This window comes from Rissa tridactyla, chromosome 1, assembly GCF_028500815.1.
Source record: "Rissa tridactyla isolate bRisTri1 chromosome 1, bRisTri1.patW.cur.20221130, whole genome shotgun sequence".
NCBI lineage: Eukaryota > Metazoa > Chordata > Aves > Charadriiformes > Laridae > Rissa > Rissa tridactyla.
The window spans coordinates 175,772,841-175,790,589 of NC_071466.1; the positions used below are offsets into that span (position 1 = coordinate 175,772,841).

At 38.0% G+C, this 17,749-nt stretch overlaps 1 protein-coding gene across 2 annotated transcripts in view; it reads left to right on the forward strand.

Annotated features, from left to right (window-relative positions):
* Window positions 1-17,749, forward strand: part of PPP1R12A (protein phosphatase 1 regulatory subunit 12A) — a 122,884-nt gene that overhangs the window by 51,934 nt on the left and 53,201 nt on the right. For both annotated transcript variants that reach the window (XM_054188559.1, XM_054188561.1), the window contains exon 3: window positions 13,368-13,486. In XM_054188559.1, coding sequence (XP_054044534.1) covers window positions 13,368-13,486 — 119 coding nt within the window. The remainder of the gene's footprint in view (window positions 1-13,367; window positions 13,487-17,749) is intronic.

Genomic DNA, 17,749 nt, shown 5'->3' on the forward strand with positions numbered 1-17,749 from the left:
CCATTTCAGAATGCAGAAGATGTAACAGAGAGGGGAAAATAGTGCAGAGTACCATTTAAAAAACAGAATTTCTAAATGCTTGCTTTTTTATTTTTCTCCGCTTTGTGTTGTACCAGATTAATGTAAAATAAATCTGAAATGGTAAAAATTCCTTTTTTGTTCAGGAATTAAAACTTGTGTTAAAAACGTTTTTTCTTGTGGGCTTTGTACCATACCTAGTTGTGAGTGTGTAGTTGATGTATTTTGAAGCTTGTTCGCAAGTATTTAGAGGCTATAGTACAGTTTTACTACTGAAATATAAATGGTTTTTTGTTTTCCCCAGAGTGAAAGAAGATGCATCTTCCAGCAAGTATAAGAGAAGCGTTTTTCAAAGATAACATAGTGACAGTTACACTTTCATGCAAAAGAAACAAAGGGAAGGGAGATGTCTCCTGAGGGAAGAATAGGGGTTTTACACCTTCATATACGTGTACTACATCTCGGTAATGGTTTGCCAAATGTTGCTGTAGATACTAAAATTTCACGTGAGTTCAAGGGATGAGAAATCCACTGAGTGTGGATACATTAAAAAACACAAATGCGTAATACATACATACAAATCAGATCTGGTTCAGAAAATCCATGAAAGCAGTTGGAGACTGGAAAGGTATTACAGAAAAAGCAGCATGTATTTGCCCCATTTTTGTTCTCCTTGAAGACGTGCTCGCTTTTGGAGACAGGCTGGGTGTTAAATGGGTGTTTCGTCAAACTCAGTATGGTTGCTTTTATGTTTGGGAGGTATGTTTGATACATGTATTTACACATACGGACCCTAAGAGTTAGTACAGTTTCAACATACACCTTCTTTATTTCACAGGTTTTAAAAGTTGAAGCATACGATTACTGTTAGAAAAACTTCTTAAGTTCAGAGCCTCCTCACTCAGTTCATTTAGGAAGAGAACAGCAGCTCGACCAACTCTACTGCTGTGCTCGCTTTCCTTCCTGCCCAGTGCTTCCTGTGTTGTATCCCCTCCTTCCCCTGGTATTTAAAGCAGACTTTCAAAGGCTTGTGTGTAACCGCTGCCTTGTTGCTGACGCCCATCTGTTTTTCCAGTCTGCAGATACCTGAAAGTGAACCCAGCCAAACTAGTTTGCTGAAGCCTCAGCAAGACATTGTCCCGAGATTTCTCTATTTTAGTAACAGTCCATTAAGACTAAATGAGTGATCATTGTCTGCTGTACGGAGGAGTGAGAGACAGTCCTGCAAACCTGTAGTTGAATACACAGATGTTCAGTGATAGGTGGTTTACTTGCAGCTCTAATTGCCTTGTGGAGACTGCTGCGGGTGCTGCGTGGTAGGTGGTGATTCCTGCCCATGGTAGAAGGATGGGATCGGTGCTCATCTGGCCACAGGCAGTAAAGGGAAATCAGTGCAGTGTCACAATATACTTCATGTGGTCTAACTTGAGACTACTGCAGAAATAGGCAGTTGTTCCTTCCTCTCCTTGGTTTTCCCTCCTCCACAGGCTCTTACCCCCTCTCTTGTGTTATCTAATGATCACACAATAATGTGGGAACTATTAGCGTAAGACTAGCCTTTGGGGGTTTGGAGGGTTTATTCTTTTTTGTATACATGAGCTGACCTGGCTTGCCAGCAGCCCTTGGCATAGATATGCGGGTATAAAAAAAAAGTCTGGGCTGCTTTTCAGACATAGCCTGTACCTCTGATCAGAAGCCTGGCTGTGGAGAGCTGCCTGTGCTGAGGTGGAGTCCTCTCCTTCATCTCCCACCTCAGGAGCCTGAACCAGCTGGTGCTCTTGAGTGTTCTTCCATGATATCTGAGGGTGGTGGTGCCACAAAATATGTTTCAAGGCAGTTGTTTCTAATCCATTGCTGTCTAATTTTTAAGAACTGGAGCTATTACTTACTGGAGTGTTTTTAATCTAAACTCTTTTGCCGTAACCCGTTATAATCTTAGAAAAGCAAGGTACTATTTAGGCAAAGCAGATTCATAAAAATGTCAGGGAGAGCTCCCATCTACTTTAGCTTTGTTCCATGTTATGGTTTTACCTAACTGAATATGAAGCAAATTTACTAGTGATACATTGAGAAATGGATCTTTGGAGGGTAATCGGAAGTTTGGATCTGTGAATGGCAAGGTGAAGTTGGTAGTCTGATGTAAACCCCATGCAAACTGAGTATGCAAACTGATATGGGGTTTGGCCTGATAGAGATGCTACAAGGGGAATGAGCGTTTTTGTCAGGATTCAAGATGTTACTTCAAATGACGCAAGGAAATGTTAACTGGAGAGTAGAATTAAAAGGAAAAGGACCAAAGATAAAACCTGGTACAACCCACTTGGGAAATGAGAAGAGGACTTCATAAGGATATATTCTAAAACAAGCCATGCGACAAAATAAAAGCAGGAAAAGAAGATTTATTCCCAGCCAAAGAACAGCTCTTCTAGAAGAATGACCAACTTCTTACAAGTTGACGCTGGTAAAGATGCAGTGTTTGATTTGAGAGCTGTGAAAAGGTCACTGCAGGCTTTGGAAGATTGCTGCAGTAAATTCATTTCTATTTGCTGCCTTGTTTCTTTCTGAAAAAACAGATTGGGAAAAAGTGTTAATGAGAGTGTTAAAAGACAAAATATGCTAGTATGGTAGTCTCTCTGCCCCACCCCCACCCCCAGTCAAAGTGCAATGCTTGTTTTTTATTGGCAACATAAAAGTTCTCCTCCTCCTCCAAACTTGTATTAGATATCTGCAAGGAAAAAGCTCAATTCAATTACGGAAAATAATGGAGAAACTTGGAGAAGATCAATGAGCTAGTATCATTTGGCATTTTCTTTTATGAAGATATACTGTGGCATTATACTGTTTTCAATGTGTTTTTGCTGCATGTGTGTATGTCCTAACAATAATGAAGCACTAATTAAGTTGTTTAGGTTGATGGTGAAATTCCCTTTTTAAAATCTTATGATTATGTGGTAGAGTTTAATCTTTTGTACTGTGTAGCTCTGATCAGATGTTTGGATAAAAAACAGCTGGCAGAAATACACAGTAAGGTGTGGGTGATGGGTTAGAGGAAATTATAGGACCTAACTGATTTGATACCTGTTTGTTCAACTGTGGGAGTCTAGGAGAGCTGGTCACTCTAGGATGCGCAAAGACAGTGTGTGCTCTGTGTGCCACCTTCTTCACACTGGGTTACTGTGTGCATCTCCACTTGTGACCCTGAATATTTGTTAGTAAGTCTGCTGCATTTCTGTTCTTTTAAAGGTAAATCTACTGGACCTTTAAGTTCAGAGATACGTTCTTTGAGGGCATATGATTTAGTGGAAAGTATCTTTTTTTCTTTTAATATGTTTTAGCGGTTCATTGGATCTAATGAAAGGTCAAGGGCCTGTTGCCTGCTGTAAAGCTCAGAGCACTCTGATTTTTGGATGAAAAAGAGTTTAAAAATGCAGCTCACGTCTAAAAAAACCATCACGCCTTGAGAAGTGATATGCATAGGAAAGATCTTAATTGTTTATCACAGAGCATTGGTTTTATTAGTATCCTGAGAACAATTTAGAGTGAGTATCTTACCTATGAATTCTGAAGCTAAACGAGCATCTGAGTGATACATATGGAAGAGAAGACATATGGAAATGATACATATGGAAGCCGGGGAGCTTGGGTAGACTCCTGAGAAACGTAGCGCGTCAGGTCCTCCCTGGATGATGGCTCGTAACTGCCCGTTGCCACCGATTGGCTCCTATTTTTGAAGTATGACTGGAACATGGGAGGGCAGCTCTAGATACATGAGCAACAGGTTTTGAACTGAACAAGTGCTTGGTAAGTATGGCATAATGTCACTTGTGAGGGCCTCATCAACTGATTCAAAATTGTTGTTTTAGAGAGAGGAAGTGATAGTTTCTTCTTAGACTATGGAATGTATGGAATGGTTAGTGCTATTAAATACTGAATATAGTATTTATTCAGTTATCTGATATAAAAATAATTTAACTCACAATAAAGTCGGGTTTGGGTGTTGTTTCTAGGAGAAAACATGGGTCTGGTGTAGGTTGTCACTTCTGTGCATCTCAGTTTTTATTTTCTTTGAGCTTTTTTCTGTATTGTGAGTTTGACCCTATTCTGCCACATACAGTAGATTTTCTAATGACACTAAAGCAACTTATGGCCTACTTATCCTTTCTTACAGCTCTGTCTTTTGTTGGATACCCTAAACTACGTCATTTCGGTGCAAGTGATCCTAATCTGTGTGTATTTTTCTAGTCTTATCCATGACTCGGGCAGGATAAAAGCTGCTTGAATTCTTCTGAAATCCATGTAAATATAGTGTGGTATTTCTAGAGGCATAAGGCTGTTCTGCATTGATGAGAGTGAGTTATTTGGAAACAATTCAGATACTAAGACACAAGAATATAGGGTTTTTTATAAGCAGTAGGTATGACAGGAGAGAAGTACGAAAAAGGAATTACTTGAAACCTCTTGATTACAAATGAGGTACTGCTTATCAAATTAAATAAAGAGTAAGAGTTTCTTTTGGAAAAATTGTGTTTTCAAGGAAGTTCAAAGTGAACTGGACAGGTAAACTGCTGTGACTTCCAGATTGCTGATACCTAATGAGGGGTCAGGCCGAGTTCAGTACTAGTGGGCGATGCTAAAAGCTGCACTGTGGTAGCAGTGTTGCTTCAGAGAGAGATTTGCTCACTATATTGTTGCATAATATAATTACAAACAAGATAAGTTCTGTGCTGTAGTGATTACATCTATGCTAATATCTGTTTAAGCACAGTAAAAAAATTGATCTTTGTTTAAGTTTTTTCTGATATAAATGCCAACTCATGGCTGTTGGAGGAAAATAAGGTTGTTAAGTTAGGTCCATATTCAAAACTTCCACTGAAATAGAAAGCAGCAGTTAAAAATCAGAATTTGCAGTGCTACTATGGCCAAATCTAGCAATGCTACTCTTGGCACAAGGCAGGAGGGAGAGTGAGCTAGCGGTGTCAGCACCTTTTGTTGACGAGGAATTAGCTGAGGAAGGTGGGCAGCAGCATGGTTTTCCTTCCTCCTCCTCCTTTTCTGCCTCCGTGCTGTTGTTACCTTTTCTTTTTATCTGGTGTAACTCAGTCCCCCAAGTATTCACCTTGATAACACTTCCGTAAATCACCACAAATGCTTGGGGAGTTGCTACAGGACAGTATCCTGAGCTAGAGTTACTGTATTGTACTCTTCTGCAGCTGCAACAAAGTATTTTTCAAACGCAACCTTCATTTTTGCGCTATAGGGTGCAAGAAGGATAATTGGGTTTAGATAAATCAGGCTCTATGCAGAAAAAAACCTCAGCAAAACCTGTTACCTGTGGTTGAAAAACAACATGTATTTTTGTTGTCAGACTTCTTAATGTTTCAAAATTTCCAGTACTTTTTATGAATGTTGGACTCAAAACGCGTTGATCTGATAGCTTAAAACTCGGTTAATTCTTTGGGGATTGAATTTTTTTTTAGCTTTGCTTTGTTTAGGAATTTTTGTGAATTTTGACAGTATTTGCTGTAAAATTTCGTATGCCTCAGCTTGAAAAATCAACATACTTTTACTAGGAAGCTTATAAAGTATTTGTTTCTTAATTTTTCAAAGACTTCAAAGTAAAAGAAACACTTGTTCACCAAGTGCGTAGTAAAATTAACATTTAATATGCAGTTTAAAAATACTTTTTGTTTTTCTTTCTCTCGTTCTCTCGTTCTCTCGTTCTCTCGTTCTCTCGTTCTCTCTTTCTTTCTTTCTTTCCTGCTGAAGTTTTTGCCCGGTATTCATCCTAGCATTACCAGGCTACAGGTAATTTTTTTTTTTGTTTTCTTTCTTTTTTTTTTTTTTTGTAAATAGGTTATAGCATATGTTTCCCTATATAGCGTTGTTCATGTTTCCTACTTTCCTCTTCTCAGTCACTGTTTACTTTCACCTAAACATTGCTCTGCCACTTCTCACACGTCTTTCCTCTATATGGATACGGTAAAATATGAAGGCTTAGTTGCTTTTCATATGCTGCATGTAGGAATTTTTCCTATTCCATCTTTGCACCATTAATGTTTAGGTGGCCGCCTACGTACAGATATTTCTAGAGCTTATTACTGGATTTTTTCAGAGGTTTCTTGGAACACAGAGGACTAAGACTAACCAGATACTGTTATCTGCACTATTTCTTCTATGCTTATGCATACCAAGAAGGAAAACAGATGTGATTCTAGTCACTGTGTTTCCTTGGGTGTGCAAGTTGCAGTGGAGGCTACTAGGGACAGCCAGCTGTGTGCAGAGCTCAGTCGTCCGTTGGTACGTTGTGGAGTGTTGGCTTCATAAACATGAATAAAACATAAATCTGTTTTTCATATAGGTACAGTATTTAGAATTGATAGAAAGTGCTGTTTGCATAGGGGGAATTATTTTTTCTCTTCATGGTAGCACACTACTTCGAAAACTTGTTGGGAGTATTTGACAATTCTGAAGCAAAGATGTGTGTCTGTCCAAGATGCCTTTTGTAGCAGCTTCGCAAGGGAGAATCAGAAGCTGGATTTGCTGCTATCTAGAGGAGCTCTTGCATATTGAAGGATATAAAAAGGTCTTTTCAAACTGGTACATAATTTAGGAAAAGACATACGCTGAAATCTAGATCAGACTGGTGAAAATTGAAAAGAAATGTTACTTCCCATTTGCTTAGAAGCATTTGGCCATTTGTTTATCAACTATTTTTTTTATTCATTTTTTTTATTGTCTCTAACTGTCTGAAGTTCTCATCTCTGGTGTTCTGCAAGAGGAAATCATAAATTCACCTGAGATCTCTTGTTGATATCAGCTGTCTAAATATCATCACTCACATGTATCAGGAGAAGTAATTATCTAGTTTTGCCAAATAATCCTAGTTGGCCTCATTTAACTTGGTGTTTCATGTAGCTGCTGGCTGATGCTACTGCTCGTAGGGGGAACATTCCTATTTACAAAGTGCTGCAGCATTTTTTTTCCAAGAGAAAGATGTGAGTGAGAGTCTTCTGGAATTTGCAAAGAAGCATAACCTTAAAAGTGTCTGAGTTTCATCATGATTTGATTTTAATTTAAATGCCATCACAGAAGCCTGTCTTCTTCTGTCAGTCTCTATTCAGTTCTAAATGTTTAGAGGCAGAAGGTTGAGGCACAGCGTGGGATGGCATTTTGCAGAGTGCCTGAGTAAGACATCCCTATGAGGTTGACTTAATTATTTTTCAAGTCATTTGATTTATTCTACATCGGTCTTAAAATCATGCAGCGAAAAGTATTCTTGGCCCGATTGAATTTGTACAGTTTTGGTTCCAGTATTGAACGTGGAGCCTTCATTTTCATCTATAAATTGTAGATTGAGGACAAAGGACAAGTGCAGGAGTATCTCAGCTGGGGAGAAAGGGGGACAAGGGAAACTATCTGTAGGTTGTCACTAAAGAGGGCGAGGAGATCCCTAGTTGTGCCGAGCCGGGTGCCCCCAGCCCAGGCAAGCAGAGCTCCTCCGTGCCTTGCGAGACCTGCCCTATGGTGCACACATTTTAATGCTCTCCACCCTGCGCTTAAAAGGGCTGCAGTATTTATTTCAAAAACAGTGAAATTGTGACTTTTTATCTCATGACATTTATATGGGTTCTGAATAATGTGTTTAAAAGCGAGCGTGGCAGTGTGAGGGTGCGTGAGAGAGTATTTGAGGGGCGGCTGGGTACTGGCTCTGCATCGTAGCCAACTGACTTTGAAACTTGCTCACTGAGACAGGGTGTATGTGTACTGTGTACCACAACAGAATTTAGCACAATGTTGTTGTAATGTTATTGTATTTGCTTCAAGTTTGTATTATTTAAGATATTTTTTTTTAAAGAAAATGAAAGTGAAAGAAAAATGCCAGGCCTTTCTTTAATACGTTATTTTGAGAAGTGCACCTTAAAAATTCAAGAATCACATAGAAGCTGTAATTTTATCTCTTGATATGTTGTATCTGCAGGTAGGTATACGTTTGCTTGGCTGGCCTTTAAGTATTATTTTTGATGCAAATTTAAAAAACGAACCAAACAAAACCAAACCAGACCCAAACCGAACCACTTTTGAGAAGGGCTAGGGAGCTTGGGGTAGCATTTGTGCTTCTGGCTGAGTTAATAACAACATTGTTAAGAGTTTAAATTTGAAGTGAAACTTTTCTGTGGTGAGAAAATATTTAAAGAAATATTGCCAGACACTCAAACCAACAGAAAGTCTGAAAAGGATCAAGTGTTACAGTTTTAGTGTACTTCAACTTGGAAAAAATAAAATTGGAAACAGCAGTGTTAAATTTTTTTATTATTATTTGTTAAATGTCTCTTGAAGGTCTAATTGTTTGGCCAGATTCATTATTAGTAATTTGAATGATTTACAAAGATGTACTTTTAAAACTGTATTGATACTTTATATTTTAAAAAAAACCATTGAAATTATTGTGAAAGGCATTTTAAAAGAAGGCAATTAAAATACATATTAAAAACTTACATGTCTCTGGAATTTGTTTTTACATTCCGTGGACTGTGGGGCAGATTTTTTTCATTGTTTCTTTCTTCAAATGAGGGCTTGCACAGCTGCATGAACACAGTGACACTTTTTCTGTCTTTGGCTCCCTATTATCATTCAGTTAAGAGACTTATGGAATTAATTAGAACTCCACCATCTATGGATTAAAAAAAAAAAACAAAACAAAAAAACCAGCTGGGTTTAGCTGAAATTGCTAATTAGTTAAAAGCTGTTGGAAGACCATTTGTGGTGTTGGTTGGTGCCCCCGCTATCAATTAAGCCATGTTTCCCTGGAACGCCACACTGACGTGTTTATTTTAAATGTATATGCATCATGTCGAACCTCTATTCAGGAAGATATTTTTTTGGAGGGTCCCTCTCCTCACATTTTAGAAGTTAGAAACCGCCAACCAGTCTTCTGACTAATCGGAAGGGACCTCTTGTTTTCACTAGTTAGTCTCCGATGAGCTCGGTAAGCAATTTTTAACAAACCGAATCAATTCAGCGGCCACTTCTCTGCCCTGCCCTGTGCTTGCCACCCTGCTGGTGACCTTCAGGTTCAGCGAGTACTTAAAGTTAATTATATCCCTAATGACTTCGCAAACTTGCTTCCAGATATTGTGAACTGGGGCAAGGTTCGAATGTAAACATATGCCCCTCTTTCTGTTGCTGAGGTAAATAATATTAAAATGTTATTGGCAGTGTATCTTGTCTGCAGCTAACAAATTTAAGTAAAATCAAAGTTTGAGCACCTTCCAGCTTTTTAAGTAAATGCTTCCTAAATTCACAAATAAGACTCCAGTTTGGATATTACTGTCTTCAGAGAGAGGTGTCTTCCTCTCCGTTTACTTTGTGTGTCCCGCTACATTTTGTTAATATACTTAAACACACAAATCAGCTGTAAAGAGTTGTTTGTTTATTTATTTGTTTTTAATTCAGAGTGTAGGCCGAGTTGCTAGGTAAAATTTTTAACTTCCAGTTCCTGAACTTGGTTTTGCTGTGGACTGTTTGGCTTTTGTACAGTAATCTCAGAGGGTTGTTATTTATTTTCTCAGAGATACTGAGATTCCAACCCTTTATGAAAGGTATTGAAATGTATTTTTCATAGAATGATGGGAGATAGTCTGGGTTTCATAATAATTATAAAACCATAGAATACCAGGTTGGAAGGGACCTCAAGGATGATCTGGTCCAACCTTTCTTGGCAAAAGTGTGATTGAGACAAGATGGCCCAGCACCCTGACCAGAAGAGCGTGCAATGATGGGGAATCCACCACTTCCCTGCGGAGATTGCTCCAATGGCTGATTGTTCTCATTGTGAAAAATTTTCCTCTTGTGTCCAGTGATAGAAAATAAATGTTTCATGTTTTTTTCAAGGTTGTTAATTTCAGTCTGTAGTAGCTATTGAGGAATATACAGCAGTGATTGCTAAAAGAGAAATTTCAAATAGAAGTATTTTTGCCTTCATAAAACAATGATATCACAAAGCAAACTTGTTCTTCCAGTCTTACCCAGACTGCTTAATGCTTGTCATGGAAACATCAGGGCAAAAGTATCAGGAACAATATTATTTTATTTTCCTGCTCTTGTCTTTCGTCATGTTCCTGGGATGCTTGCAATTCTCTTTACTTAGACCACAAGAGTGCCTAAAAGAGGTACCTTTAGCTTCAATATCAACACTTGAAAGCTTTAGCTCCAAAAATAAGCATGATACGGATCAAGCTACTGTTTCCTTCTTACTTACATTTTGAATGAGCACCTGCCAGAATATTATATAAATTCTCATCGGATTTTCTGAATTATTCATCTGTAGCTGTCTGTTGAACATGGCCATTTTGCTACAAGTGAATTACAAAAGACATAAATTTAACTGCTATACCAAAAGGTTTTGTAAGTAGGTGGCGGTGGGAGTCCTATATATTTTTACTTTTCTGCTGCATCCAAGTTTGCATTTATATGCAAGATTTTAATATGTGGTACCAGAATAAGTGAAATGTCAAAATACCCATATTTGAAGTCATAGTATAATTATTAATTTACATTTAGGTTGAAATATAATCTGTTTGGCAAGTAATTTTTTAAAAAAACAACAAACCCTTCTGATTTTTAGGATTATTCTGGTACTGGCTTGTGCTCAGCTATGCTTTATAAACTCAGAGCATCGTTCTATTGGTCTTGTTTACCAAAGCTGTTCCCTTTCTGTATGTGATGCAGAGTCAAGTTACCTACACATCTGAACTGATTGCTCTCCTTTCCCTTGGTAGCACTAGGCTTCCTAATAAAATCTACGATCCTGTAGGCACCATGGTGACTTCGTGCATGATCTGAGCCCTGTCATTGCTTTGCTGAAGCTATTATTACTGTAAATGACATTAAGAAAATGCATAAACTTTTTTCAGGATAGGGTCGTCTGTTTCTGAATGATGCGGATAACAGAACAAACATGGATTTCCCTACCAGGCTTAAAAGGTGTCTTTAAAATACTTGGATTTTGAATAATTTGGTTTATACTGAGTACGGCTCTTTCCCTATTAATTTACTTGAGGGCATCACTACTAATTTTTTGGTGGGGGTAGCAGAGGGGAGGCCTAGTTGGAGTGTCTGAAGGAAGGTTGGGAAAGGACCATTCCCAGTTCCCTGCAGAGAAGCGTGCTGCCTTCCATCTTTCTCCATCCCTTTAAATCCCATGAACTCAGGCAGGTTCACCCATCCTTCCTTTGCTGACCCAGGAAAGCGTAAGCACGTGCAAAGGGGAACTCGGATAACTCTACTTCTCCTGCCCTGCTAATCCCCCTAGCTCTGCTGATCTGATTTTGGTCTGTAAGCAGCTTAATTTTTGGAGTCTTACTTTAAAGGATCAGTTGATCTTGAAGTTGTTCTTATATCTAAATAATAACTCTCCGAAGTGCTACTGTAGCCTTTCGTTCATTCCCTACACTTTCTTATGTATTGCACCTTTTATCATGTCTATAAGTTATTGGCCTGGCTGACCAAATCAACCACTTCAATGAGATACGTATTTTCAATGAGATGTGTATTTTCCTTTAAAAAGTAGCTTAATTTTTCCCTATAGGTGTTATATGGAAACAGGTAAAAATCAGTTTTTTTAAACATCCTGGTTTTCATGTCTGCTTTAGAAAAAATAGGTTGAAAGCAGGTGGCTGTTGATTTGGGATTTTTTTATAAAGATATTTTTGTCAGTGGTTGGCTTTGGTTTTGAATCAACGTTTTGACTTTGTAAGAAAGTTAGTTTCCCCACTGCTGGTTTTGCCTGTTTAGCAGACACCCGGCGTAGCAATTACCTGATCTGTAATCTGAAAGGCTGTGTCACTCTTGAAACAGTACAGCTTGTATTGTTGAGAAATGTTGCTACTTTGTATTAATTTTTCATTCCCGCAAAAGTTAAGTCTGTAAACTGGAGAGAGATAAGGGTCACAGCGGCACTCTTTTAAGAGGAACAGAATAAAACCAGCACCACATACCAACATCAAAGTTAGTGGTGACAACTGACGATGCATATCCCAGGAGATACGGTTACACTTCTGGGAATTCATTTCCATTCTGTCAGTTCTTTTCTCTTCTTGATGTAATTACAGAGGTTTAGTAACAAGTGCTATTTAAATCATACATTAAAAAATGGAAATCTGTGAGAGTACTTGACGCTGAGTTGTTGAATAAAGATACGGAAAATATGATCCTAGATCTGGAATCTGTTGCTGTTAATTGGCAGTAGTTAAGCAGAAATACTTTAAAGCATTTTATTAGTGTTGGATTAATTTTGTGATTGTCTCCTGCATAATCTGGCTTTCTGCAGTAGTGAGATTAAGAAAGCACTTTTGATTTCATACACTTGTTACTGAATGGATAACTGGTTTTTTGGGTCTGAGTCTTTCCCGGTTATTTTTTTTTCTCAAATATGTGGAAAGTGTAAATTAAGCTCTGCAAAGCATGAGGTATGTTTGCTATATTTTGCTGTATAGAGTCCTATCGTGGCTCAAACTGTTCAATTTGTTACGGGAGTGGAAATGTTACGGTCAGAAGGTGTAAGACTGATCTGTATTGATGTTTTAATTATTGTTCTTTGTCTACTTAGAAACAGACTATCGATTAAGCTGTAGGTTCTCAATAACATTATCGTCTTATGGTTTAATACAATGAAGTAACTTAATCTTTTTGTGACATATTGTTGGAATTGATCCATTTGACTTAATTTGAAATTCAGAAATAAATTCCACTGCGTCTGGATTGTTGACTCCTGATACAGTAGTACTTCAAGTAAGAAAACACTTAGTGGAGTTGGAATATGGTGTAAAGTCCTGCTTCCTTTCTCCCCTCACGTCTCTCCCCACCAAAAGCTGACCTTACGAATAGGAGCAGAGGTGATTCTGGTTTTATTAACTTTATGAAGCTGCCTCGGAGACCAGGAGTCATCATTATGGCAAAGTACAGAAACATAATGTGCCACTGAATTTGGAAGTTCTAGGAAGAGTGGCTTCAGTGGTTCAACCCCTCCTGCCTCGCGTTGATGTTTGTTCATCATCTAACAATTTTCTTCTTTCAGTTCTTGCAAGTATACATTTAAACGTGTCAGGAGTCTTTGTGGCAAACTGAAGAGCAGAGTGCTATTTGTGTTAATGGGTATTATGGTGGAAAGACATGCAGATATTCAGGGATTGTAGACAGTCATGAGGTTTTTTTACTTATACCTAATATAGGTGTTTTTATGAATTGTATATGTGCATGTATATACCCATTGCATATGATAACCTAGTGGCTGCTATTTTTTTTTGCATCAGCTTTACTATGTTGCTTACGGTTTATTTTTCAATTGGCAGGTATTTAATTAGTCAAGGAGCACATGTAGGAGCTGTAAATAGTGAAGGAGACACTCCATTAGATATTGCTGAAGAAGAGGCAATGGAAGAGCTGCTTCAGAATGAAGTAAATAGACAAGGTAATTTTGAATATGGAAGGGTGGTTTTGTTTATTGGACACTACATATATTTTTGAAAACTTATGCTGAATGAGGAATTTTGAAGTCACTGAATTTATTTTCTAAAGAGGATTGTCAATGCAACGTATAGTGCTCAAGCTGTCTTCTAGGTGTTTTTACTCAGCCTAGCCTCTTGTGAAGGAAGAGGTCAGAAGTATTGAACCCAGGGGTTGATTGGATTCTCGCATTCGCTTAACAGAATTTAGGTGGTAATCAGATACTATGGATGGTATTCAGTGCATCTGGGATATAGACTATGTCTAAAGAAGTTCCTGCCTTAAAGAGGGGAGAAATAGGCACTTTTAGAGTGACTTAGGTGTCAGTGTTAGGGTAAGGTGAATCCGGCCCTAAGGTAACTGTTTCTTTCCATTGACTACACGAAAGCCTAGAATAACTAAAACAAGAGTAAACAACCATACTGTGTCCCATAAATCATGCTTTGTGTCTAGTTCTGACCTTTCAAATGTCCTTCTACAATGTCAAAAGTCTTAAACTAGTCTTGGCATAAGGAGTCTTAGATTGCACTTGTTTTAGGCCTGAGAACCTATCATGAAACTTTAAGTTCCTCCCTGTTTTGTGTACTCTTTTGAGAGCGTTCATCTAATAGTACATGCATAGGTATCAAGTTTTGACAGCATCGTTTAAAAATGTATGCCCTAAATTTACGCACCTTGCTCCTAGAAAATGGCTAGTACTGGCAGTGGTGTCTTTACAAGAGAAATTGGCCTTTGAAAAATCACATTGATTCATTTTTCCCTGCTTTTTTTCCCCCTCCTTAAACTACCGTTTTCCACGTTCCAATCCTCAGGTGGGTTTTCCAGTGAAAGATCTTTGAAAGTTTCTTTTTTTTTCCATTCCACAGAGGAAAGAATATCCAGTTGTTGACTGACTACCTTGAGTCCAATAGAAATGCTCTGTTATCCCAGAACTCCCAGTTCAAGAACTGGGGTGCTGTGGTCTAAGTTATATTATATATTGAATGAAGATGACATTCAGAGTGAAGAAGGAGCCTTGTGGGGGGTGTGCCAGGGGACTGCATCTCCATTACTTCTAGACCCCTGCCCGCCTCTTAAAAGGTTTCTTCCTCCTTGAAAGTGTCAGGGTTTTTGTAGCGTTGTATTTATATCTCTAAGATAGATTTACATAATTTAACAGTAAACTGGTAATTGCTTCAGGCTTTGACCTGATTTAATTGGTATGGTTAAACCCATTTAATGCCCAAAGCAAGTGGATGACGTGATATGCAGGGAAATAAGAGATACTGATATACAGCAGTAGACTGTAGATTTGACAAAGGCTTTGATTCAATTATTTGGTAGCGTTAATGGAATTTTGATTAACAGTTCTTACAGTTAACACACGAAGAACAGATTAGATAGTTGAGATATTTTTTGTCTGTACTGCCATTTGTCTATTTTAATTTGGAAAAAATACAGTTGTTGTTCTCTTTTCTAACAGTACTGTCAATCTTTGCTGGAGAGTTATTTCGGGAACATGCCTCAGCCTAAATTCTTGAAGGTTGTTTTTGAAACATTTGACTTTAGCGATGTGCTATACTAATTGACTGTAGTAGTTCTTTGTAAAATTGACATTATATGGGAAGAGACCTCTTCCATAATCTCTTATTTATATGTTACTGCTTTTTTAAAAAAAATGTTATATGGGGGCTTTATGTACATTTTTACAATGCAGAGATTCAACATTACATGCTGATTTTTATTCTTTTACAAATTTAATTACTTTGAACAGCCCAAACGTAACATTAGCATTGGCAACCTAAACTCAATGCCACAACTCACTGAAAATTTCAGTGTGGTTTGCATAGTTTGTATTTAAAGCTTACAGTAAACTATCTATGGTATTGTCTTCATGAGTCTGAGAAGAATGTAGATGTTCCCACACTGTAGCTGTTAGATTCTAAAGGGATAATTCAGGTTGTTTTAAAATAGTAAATTTCACTTGCTATGGAAAACCTGCTTTCCAAGCATTTCTGTTACATTTTTATGTCACTTGGCTTGCTGACTAGCTAAAGGATTTTCAGAAGATTGGTCTTTCTCAGATGATTCGAAAAATATATTGGTTGAACGAGGCACCATGTCAGGTGAGAAAAAACTTGCTGGGGCTGTGCCTCAAAATGGTTTGACCTCCCTGTGTGGAAAACAGGGATTGGATGCTGTGCTGCAGAGTGACCACACTGTGAACATCCCTGACAGCATTTCTGCCTTCCTGGTCTTAACAAGACACTAAAGCCTATTGTTATATATATAGCCTATATATAATTTTATTTATATACATATATATTTATAGATATTTACACACAGAGATATATATGAATGCATGTTTATATATTTGTGTTCTACGTAGCTTGTTTTGCCGTTAGAGCACTTAGGAGTTCCCATTTCGCAGAAGCAGGGAAGAAGGCATGCAGCATTCCTCCTTCTGAATTTGTGTCTGAAGGTGTAAGAGCTAAGGGCTTTTACCTGCAGGGATGAAATCATAGGAAATATTTAATGATTGTGGATGAGAATGGAATAGAAAGAGCATGGATCTGGATGTGCACTTGTCGTGTATGTCTTATTAAATCACAAGACAGTTGTCTCAGCAATAAGCTTTTAATCATGCTTTTGATGGCATCCCTAACTTGCATTTAAAGTTAACATCATACACAGAATTACTGTCGCCATTATCATGATCACTGGGAAAGTGCCTAATTATGTGTATGTTGTGGCTAGAGAAGTTAATAGCTCTAAAATAGGAACTTAATTATTTGTCTTAATGCGGAATTAACACTGATGCATTGTGACAGCTTCATCTTTGACTATACATGTGGCTGAATGCAATTATCCCTCCAGCTTCAGCATTGCTCCACATATGAAATAAATCAGTGCCACAGTTTTGATAATGCAAGGTGACTGTGGGGACTGTGGAATGGTCAGCCCTGGCTCAGTATTACTGGTGGTGGAAGATCAGCCTATTTATTTTGAAAATAAACAAACCTGAGTGCCAAAAAATCTTACCTCTGTATAGGTAAAATGCGCAGTGTGAAAATTAAGTAGATGTTTTCTGTAACATTCTTGCCTTGCAACCTTTTCATTATAGTTTCATTTTTGTATTCCTTAGTTAATGCTGTGAGTATGGCTTCCTGCGTATGGGTGTCAGCAGTCAGAGTCTTTTGGTGGCAAAAGATTGCCTGGAACGATCAGTCAGGTTCATTGTGATTTCAGATATGTTGAAGTGATGACATTTTTCTGTTAGAAATCTGAGGAGAATCACCATGTTAGCTCACCCTTGTTGCTGCTTTTGCAGACCTTCAGTCTTTATAGGAAAAGTTCAAACAGAGCCTTCCAGTTGTGCAACTATTCAGCCTTCTACAGGTCATCAGTTTGTTTGTACTTATGCCCAATTTTTACAGGTATTGAATTATGTTTTAAGAACACGTCTAGCTACAAGACGAAAAATGGGAGCCTCTGGAGACAATAAATTCACAGAAATAACAGAATACAACACAGTTCAGCTCTATGGGACATTGCAGGCTTAATTAAAAGAAGGCTCTGCAGTGTTTGCTCATCCTATTTTAGCATTCAGACTCCAAAATCAGACCTGTCTAGAGAGGAGATGGTCAGTGATCCAAATTAATCTTCTTGGTTATCAAGTTCTGTTGTAAGGAGATGAAAGAAGAGAGTTTTTATAGTAGTTTTCTCCAGTATCTATCTTTCTTCAGTTATTCTGATCTCCATATGTGACACTTCTAAATAGTGACCCCTGGTTCAGGCGTCATTTCATGTGTCCTCTTGTGTGGGCCACAGATTCCCAGACAAGGCCACCTGTGTTCTGCTGAGCACAGAGCGGGACCCTGTTGATACACTAATTCAGTAATTGTGAACTAAAGGAGTAGCTATCCTAGAAGTGAAGCCGTAGCACTCCCCTAGTAAGGAAAGCATTTTTCTACCCTAATCTTCAAAGGGGAATTGCTGGCTTAATTATTTTTTGAGCTTAAAACCTAGTTTAGTTTTCTACTTTGTGAGAACATAAATTGGATACATGCTCAGGTAAGGTATAAAGATTTTTTGACACAGTTACAAGCACTTCACAAATAGCAAAACTAGGTGTTTTATGGAAATTATTTCAAAGTTGGGCTGAACAACTCTTCTCTCTGTGCACCATGTGTTTTAACTATTTTGTGTGTTATACAAAAAACTTCTTTTAGGACCTGTTTTGTTGTTT